Source organism: Taudactylus pleione, unplaced genomic scaffold (assembly GCF_031769625.1).
Source record: "Taudactylus pleione unplaced genomic scaffold, aTauple2 ptg000460l, whole genome shotgun sequence".
Classification (NCBI taxonomy): Eukaryota; Metazoa; Chordata; class Amphibia; order Anura; family Myobatrachidae; genus Taudactylus; species Taudactylus pleione.
This window is the reverse complement of record NW_028284862.1, coordinates 898,517-907,500: the sequence shown is the minus strand read 5'-3', so window position 1 is coordinate 907,500 and position 8,984 is coordinate 898,517. Positions and strand designations below refer to the sequence as shown.

General features: G+C 49.9%; 1 protein-coding gene across 1 annotated transcript in view; it reads left to right on the top strand.

Annotated features, from left to right (window-relative positions):
* CFAP20 (cilia and flagella associated protein 20) overlaps nt 1–8,355 on the top strand; it is a 22,763-nt gene extending 14,408 nt beyond the window's left edge. Inside the window, exons 3-6 of the mRNA XM_088448589.1 lie at nt 5,006–5,117; nt 7,401–7,589; nt 7,771–7,881; nt 8,208–8,355. Coding sequence (XP_088304715.1) covers nt 5,006–5,117; nt 7,401–7,589; nt 7,771–7,881; nt 8,208–8,213 — 418 coding nt within the window. The 3' untranslated portion in view covers nt 8,214–8,355. The remainder of the gene's footprint in view (nt 1–5,005; nt 5,118–7,400; nt 7,590–7,770; nt 7,882–8,207) is intronic.
* Nucleotides 8,356–8,984: the final 629 nt, after the last annotated feature.

Here is an 8,984-nt window from a genome sequence, read left to right as displayed (position 1 = left end):
ATGTGTCCCCTGAGATATAGAACATACATATGTTACATCCTGTGCCCGGGGGGTGAGCTATACTGAGATGTATCCCCTGAGATATAGAACATACATAAGTTACATCCTGTGCCCGGGGGGTGATCTATACTGAGATGTATCCCCTGAGATATAGAACATACATATGTTATATCCTGTGCCCGGGGGGTGAGCTATACTGAGATGTATCCCCTGAGATATAGAACACCCATATGTTATATCCTGTGCCCGGGGGGTGAGCTATACTGAGATATATCCCCTGAGATATAGAACACCCATATGTTATATCCTGTGCCCGGGGGGTGATCTATACTGCGATGTATCCCCTGAGATATAATACACCCATATGTTACATCCTGTGCCCGGGGGGTGAGCTATACTGAGATGTATCCCCTGAGATATAGAACATACATATGTTACATCCTGTGCCCGGGGGGGTGATCTATACTGAGATGTGTCCCCTGAGATATAGAACACACATATGTTACATCCTGTGCCCGGGGGGTGAGCTATACTGAGATGTATCCCCTGAGATATAGAACACACATATGTTACATCCTGTGCCCGGGGGGTGAGCTATACTGAGATGTATCCCCTGAGATATAGAACACCCATATGTTATATCCTGTGCCCGGGGGGTGATCTATACTGCGATGTATCCCCTGAGATATAATACACCCATATGTTACATCCTGTGCCCGGGGGGTGATCTATACTGCGATGTATCCCCTGAGATATAATACACCCATATGTTACATCCTGTGCCCGGGGGGTGAGCTATACTGAGATGTGTCCCCTGAGATATAGAACATACATATGTTACATCCTGTGCCCAGGGGGTGAGCTATACTGAGATCTATCCCCTGAGATATAGAGCATAGATATGTTACATCCTGTGCCCGGGGGGTGAGCTATACTGAGATGTATTCCCTGAGATATAGAGAACCCATATGTTATATCCTGTGCCCGGGGGGTGAGCTATACTGAGATGTATCCCCTGAGATATAGAACACCCATATGTTACATCCTGTGCCCGGGGGGTGAGCTATACTGTGCTGTACCCCCTGAGATATAGAGCACCCATATGTTACATCCTGTGCCCGGGGGGTGAGCTATACTGAGATGTATCCCCTGAGATATAGAGCACCCATATGTTACATCCTGTGCCCGGGGGGTGAGCTATACTGAGATATATCCCCTGAGATATAGAACATACATATGTTACATCCTGTGCCTGGGGGGTGAGCTATACTGAGATGTATCCCCTGAGATATAATACACCCATATGTTACATCCTGTGCCCGGGGGGTGAGCTATACTGAGATGTATCCCCTGAGATATAGAACATACATATGTTACATCCTGTGCCCGGGGGGTGAGCTATACTGAGATGTGTCCCCTGAGATATAATACACCCATATGTTACATCTTGTGCCCGGGGGGTGAGCTATACTGAGATGTATCCCCTGAGATATAGAACACCCATATGTTACATCCTGTGCCCGGGGGGTGAGCTATACTGAGATGTATCCCCTGAGATATAGAACACCCATATGTTATATCCTGTGCCCGGGGGGTGAGCTATACTGAGAGATATCCCCTGAGATATAGAACACAGATATGTTACATCCTGTGCCCGGGGGGTGAGCTATACTGAGATGTATCCCCTGAGATATAGAACATACATATGTTACATCCTGTGCCCGGGGGGTGAGCTATACTGAGATATATCCCCTGAGATATAATACACCCATATGTTACATCCTGTGCCCGGGGGGTGAGCTATACTGAGATATATCCCCTGAGATATAGAACACCCATTTGTTATAACCTGTACCCGGGGGGTGAGCTATACAGAGATGTATCCCCTGAGATATAATACACCCATATGTTACATCCTGTGCCCGGGGGGTGAGCTATACTGAGATATATCCCCTGAGATATAATACACCCATATGTTACATCCTGTGCCCGGGGGGTGAGCTGTACTGAGATGTATCCCCTGAGATATAGAACACACATATGTTACATCCTGTGCCCGGGGGGTGATCTATACTGAGATGTATCCCCTGAGATATAATACACCCATATGTTACATCCTGTGCCCGGGGGGTGATCTATACTGAGATGTATCCCCTGAGATATAGAGCATAGATATGTTACATCCTGTGCCCGGGGGGTGAGCTATACTGAGATGTATCCCCTGAGATATAGAACACCCATTTGTTATAACCTGTACCCGGGGGGTGAGCTATACAGAGATGTATCCCCTGAGATATAATACACCCATATGTTACATCCTGTGCCCGGGGGGTGAGCTATACTGAGATATATCCCCTGAGATATAATACACCCATATGTTACATCCTGTGCCCGGGGGGTGAGCTGTACTGAGATGTATCCCCTGAGATATAGAACACCCATATGTTACATCCTGTGCCCGGGGGGTGATCTATACTGAGATGTATCCCCTGAGATATAATACACCCATATGTTACATCCTGTGCCCGGGGGGTGATCTATACTGAGATGTATCCCCTGAGATATAATACACCCATATGTTACATCCTGTGCCCGGGGGGTGATCTATACTGAGATGTATCCCCTGAGATATAATACACCCATATGTTACATCCTGTGCCCGGGGGGTGATCTATACTGAGATGTATCCCCTGAGATATAGAGCATAGATATGTTACATCCTGTGCCCGGGGGGTGAGCTATACTGAGATGTATCCCCTGAGATATAGAACATACATATGTTACATCCTGTGCCCGGGGGGTGATCTATACTGAGATGTGTCCCCTGAGATATAGAACATACATATGTTACATCCTGTGCCCGGGGGGTGAGCTATACTGAGATGTATCCCCTGAGATATAGAACATACATAAGTTACATCCTGTGCCCGGGGGGTGATCTATACTGAGATGTATCCCCTGAGATATAGAACATACATATGTTATATCCTGTGCCCGGGGGGTGAGCTATACTGAGATGTATCCCCTGAGATATAGAACACCCATATGTTATATCCTGTGCCCGGGGGGTGAGCTATACTGAGATATATCCCCTGAGATATAGAACACCCATATGTTATATCCTGTGCCCGGGGGGTGATCTATACTGCGATGTATCCCCTGAGATATAATACACCCATATGTTACATCCTGTGCCCGGGGGGTGAGCTATACTGAGATGTATCCCCTGAGATATAGAACATACATATGTTACATCCTGTGCCCGGGGGGGTGATCTATACTGAGATGTGTCCCCTGAGATATAGAACACACATATGTTACATCCTGTGCCCGGGGGGTGAGCTATACTGAGATGTATCCCCTGAGATATAGAACACACATATGTTACATCCTGTGCCCGGGGGGTGAGCTATACTGAGATGTATCCCCTGAGATATAGAACACCCATATGTTATATCCTGTGCCCGGGGGGTGATCTATACTGCGATGTATCCCCTGAGATATAATACACCCATATGTTACATCCTGTGCCCGGGGGGTGATCTATACTGCGATGTATCCCCTGAGATATAATACACCCATATGTTACATCCTGTGCCCGGGGGGTGAGCTATACTGAGATGTGTCCCCTGAGATATAGAACATACATATGTTACATCCTGTGCCCAGGGGGTGAGCTATACTGAGATCTATCCCCTGAGATATAGAGCATAGATATGTTACATCCTGTGCCCGGGGGGTGAGCTATACTGAGATGTATTCCCTGAGATATAGAGAACCCATATGTTATATCCTGTGCCCGGGGGGTGAGCTATACTGAGATGTATCCCCTGAGATATAGAACACCCATATGTTACATCCTGTGCCCGGGGGGTGAGCTATACTGTGCTGTACCCCCTGAGATATAGAGCACCCATATGTTACATCCTGTGCCCGGGGGGTGAGCTATACTGAGATGTATCCCCTGAGATATAGAGCACCCATATGTTACATCCTGTGCCCGGGGGGTGAGCTATACTGAGATATATCCCCTGAGATATAGAACATACATATGTTACATCCTGTGCCTGGGGGGTGAGCTATACTGAGATGTATCCCCTGAGATATAATACACCCATATGTTACATCCTGTGCCCGGGGGGTGAGCTATACTGAGATGTATCCCCTGAGATATAGAACATACATATGTTACATCCTGTGCCCGGGGGGTGAGCTATACTGAGATGTGTCCCCTGAGATATAATACACCCATATGTTACATCTTGTGCCCGGGGGGTGAGCTATACTGAGATGTATCCCCTGAGATATAGAACATACATATGTTACATCCTGTGCCCGGGGGGTGAGCTATACTGAGATGTGTCCCCTGAGATATAATACACCCATATGTTACATCTTGTGCCCGGGGGGTGAGCTATACTGAGATGTATCCCCTGAGATATAGAGCACCCATAAGTTACATCCTGTGCCCGGGGGGTGAGCTATACTGAGATGTATCCCCTGAGATATAGAACATACATATGTTACATCCTGTGCCCGGGGGGTGAGCTATACTGAGATGTATCCCCTGAGATATAGAACATACATATGTTACATCCTGTGCCCGGGGGGTGAGCTATACTGAGATGTATCCCCTGAGATATAGAGCATAGATATGTTACATCCTGTGCCCGGGGGGTGAGCTATACTGAGATGTATCCCCTGAGATATAGAACACCCATATGTTACAACCTGTGCCCGGGGGGTGAGCTATACTGAGATGTATCCCCTGAGATATAGAACACCCATATGTTACATCCTGTGCCCGGGGGGTGATCTATACTGAGATGTATCCCCTGAGATATAATACACCCATATGTTATATCCTGTGCCCGGGGGGTGAGCTATACTGAGATGTATCCTCTGAGATATAGAACACCCATATGTTACATCCTGTGCCCGGGGATCCTGGAGAGCTATACTGAGTAATTTGGGTATCTGATCTGCCCTCTGTGTCTTGTTTCAGCACCACATATATAACCTGTCCGGCAGACCCCAAGAAGACCCTGGGCATCAAGCTGCCATTCCTGGTAATGATCATCAAGAATCTGAAAAAATATTTCACCTTTGAGGTTCAGGTAAGTCCCTCCCACTCATGACTCCACCTACTGCAGGGTGACAGACAACAGGAAGCTATGAGACCGGAGTCCCTCCCACTGCAGGGTGACAGCAGGGAGCTAGGAGATCTGCAGTTAGCCCCTCCCGTTGTAGGGTGACAGAAGGGAGCTAGGAGATCTGCAGTTAGCCCCTCCCGTTGTAGGGTGACAGAAGGGAGCTAGGAGATCTGCAGTTAGCCCCTCCCATTGTAGGGTGACAGAAGGGAGCTAGGAGATCTGCAGTTAGCCCCTCCCGTTGTAGGGTGACAGAAGGGAGCTAGGAGATCTGCAGTTAGCCCCTCCCTTTGTAGGGTGACAGAAGGGAGCTAGGAGATCTGCAGTTAGCCCCTCCCATTGTAGGGTGACAGAAGGGAGCTAGGAGATATGCAGTTAGCCCCTCCCATTGTAGAGTGACAGAAGGGAGCTAGGAGATCTGCAGTTAGCCCCTCCCATTGTAGGGTGACAGAAGGGAGCTAGGAGATCTGCAGTTAGCCCCTCCCATTGTAGGGTGACAGAAGGGAGCTAGGAGATCTGCAGTTAGCCCCTCCCGTTGTAGGGTGACAGAAGGGAGCTAGGAGATCTGCAGTTAGCCCCTCCCATTGTAGGGTGACAGAAGGGAGCTAGGAGATCTGCAGTTAGCCCCTCCCGTTGTAGGGTGACAGAAGGGAGCTAGGAGATCTGCAGTTAGCCCCTCCCTTTGTAGGGTGACAGAAGGGAGCTAGGAGATATGCAGTTAGCCCCTCCCATTGTAGAGTGACAGAAGGGAGCTAGGAGATCTGCAGTTAGCCCCTCCCATTGTAGGGTGACCGAAGGGAGCTAGGAGATCTGCAGTTAGCCCCTCCCATTGTAGAGTGACCGAAGGGAGCTAGGAGATCTGCAGTTAGCCCCTCCCATTGTAGGGTGACAGAAGGGAGCTAGGAGATCTGCAGTTAGCCCCTCCCGTTGTAGGGTGACAGAAGGGAGCTAGGAGATCTGCAGTTAGCCCCTCCCGTTGTAGGGTGACAGAAGTGAGCTAGGAGATCTGCAGTTAGCCCCTCCCATTGTAGGGTGACAGAAGGGAGCTAGGAGATCTGCAGTTAGCCCCTCCCGTTGTAGGGTGACAGAAGGGAGCTAGGAGATCTGCAGTTAGCCCCTCCCATTGTAGGGTGACAGAAGGGAGCTAGGAGATCTGCAGTTAGCCCCTCCCATTGTAGGGTGACAGAAGGGAGCTAGGAGATCTGCAGTTAGCCCCTCCCGTTGTAGGGTGACATAAGGGAGCTAGGAGATCTGCAGTTAGCCCCTCCCGTTGTAGGGTGACATAAGGGAGCTAGGAGATCTGCAGTTAGCCCCTCCCATTGTAGGGTGACAGAAGGGAGCTAGGAGATCTGCAGTTAGCCCCTCCCGTTGTAGGGTGACAGAAGGGAGCTAGGAGATCTGCAGTTAGCCCCTCCCATTGTAGGGTGACAGAAGGGAGCTAGGAGATCTGCAGTTAGCCCCTCCCATTGTAGGGTGACAGAAGGGAGCTAGGAGATCTGCAGTTAGCCCCTCCCATTGTAGGGTGACAGAAGGGAGCTAGGAGATCTGCAGTTAGCCCCGCCCGTTGTAGGGTGACAGAAGGGAGCTAGGAGATCTGCAGTTAGCCCCTCCCGTTGTAGGGTGACATAAGGGAGCTAGGAGATCTGCAGTTAGCCCCTCCCGTTGTAGGGTGACAGAAGGGAGCTAGGAGATCTGCAGTTAGCCCCTCCCGTTGTAGGGTGACAGAAGGGAGCTAGGAGATCTGCAGTTAGCCCCTCCCATTGTAGGGTGACAGAAGGGAGCTAGGAGATCTGCAGTTAGCCCCTCCCATTGTAGGGTGACAGAAGGGAGCTAGGAGATCTGCAGTTAGCCCCTCCCGTTGTAGGGTGACATAAGGGAGCTAGGAGATCTGCAGTTAGCCCCTCCCATTGTAGGGTGACAGAAGGGAGCTAGGAGATCTGCAGTTAGCCCCTCCCGTTGTAGGGTGACAGAAGGGAGCTAGGAGATCTGCAGTTAGCCCCTCCCATTGTAGGGTGACAGAAGGGAGCTAGGAGATCTGCAGTTAGCCCCTCCCATTGTAGGGTGACAGAAAGGAGCTAGGAGATCTGCAGTTAGCCCCTCCCATTGTAGGGTGACAGAAGGGAGCTAGGAGATCTGCAGTTAGCCCCGCCCATTGTAGGGTGACAGAAGGGAGCTAGGAGATCTGCAGTTAGCCCCTCCCATTGTAGGGTGATGTAGAGTTATAACACATTATTTGTATAATTCCTGCAGGTGTTGGATGATAAAAATGTTCGTCGGCGATTCCGAGCCAGTAACTACCAGAGTACGACGCGGGTGAAGCCGTTTATCTGCACGATGCCAATGAGATTAGACGATGGATGGAATCAGATTCAGTTTAACTTGTCAGATTTCACCCGCCGGGCGTACGGAACAAATTACATAGAAACCCTACGTGTACAGGTCTGGACTGATGTCTCATTGCTTATATTCCTGGCCAGCTGCCCCTCACCCAACATTAATGTACTTCAGTCACTACACCCACCAGTCTCATTCCTGCCCAGCCTGCCCCAGACATAGGGTGTGCCCCAGACATAGGGTGTGCCCCAGCGCTACGTCTGATAACGACTCTTCTGTCTCTTAGATACATGCAAATTGCCGGATTCGAAGAGTTTATTTCTCAGACCGACTATATTCAGAGGACGAGCTCCCTGCAGAATTCAAGCTGTACCTCCCCGTACAGAACAAGGCAAAAGTAAGAGCCCCCCCCCCCCGGGACCCCGCTACTGCCATGTCTTCCCTATTCCCCCATTGTCTGTCATTCCCCCCCCCCCCCCCCCCAATGTCTGTACTCCGGGGCCCAGCTACTGCCATGTCTTCCCTAATCCCCCATTGTCTGTCATTCCCCCCCCCTCCCCCATCTCTGTACCCTGGGGCCCAGCTACTGCCATGTCTTCCCTAATCCCCCATTGTCTGTCATTCCCCCTGTTACTCTGTTCCTGTCCTCACGCCCTCATTGCTGGGCGCTCTCCCATTGTTCGCCCTGCGCTTGTTACTGACTCCTTGTCTCCTGTCTTCCAGCAATGACCCCGCGCCAGCACCAGCCCATCTCTGCTCTCGGCCTCGGTGTTTTATACATGATGCATATGATTTCTAAGTTATGAAGCGTTTCTGGCCTGGAATGACTCCGTTCCTTTTTGTTTTTGTAATAAATATGGTTTTGACTCTTCTTGTTTGTCGCTGTCCCCAGTCCCCCTGCTATTATAACGCAATGAGATGTGAGGGCCGCCGTCAGAGGTTGCGTCTGCCGTGTCTCCTGTCCTTACTCTGCTGGTTACTACCTGGAAGTTATCTGGGGTGAGGGCCGCTACGGCTGAACACTTTTAGGGGGGAATCCTGTCACTGCGATCAGAAGTTTGGACGCTACATAAATAAAGGATACGACACGTTATTTTCCCACCTCCTCTGACCCCTCGTCTCATCCCTGTACATACTGGGACATTTTCCAGTAGCCTTCTTGTAAATGACCAATAAGAAGCCAGGAACACTGAGAACTGGCGCCTAATGGAGACCGTCGCAGTATCCTAAGGTCTCTCATGATATGGGGCTGGCCAGCATCAGGTGGTGAAGGGCAGGTTATACATTATATTGTATAGGGGACATGGAAGCCAGGAATCAGAATTAGATTAGTTCTGATTAGATGGAGAAGGGAATGACCTATATGTAACAACCTGCGACCAACAGTGATAAATAGTGACAAGGTCCAATAAACCTATGTAAGCAGACTGGTCCTTCCCATGATTAGGGACATTGGGAGTGTTATGGGTGAACGCTGTGATAATATCCATCTGTGCAGGG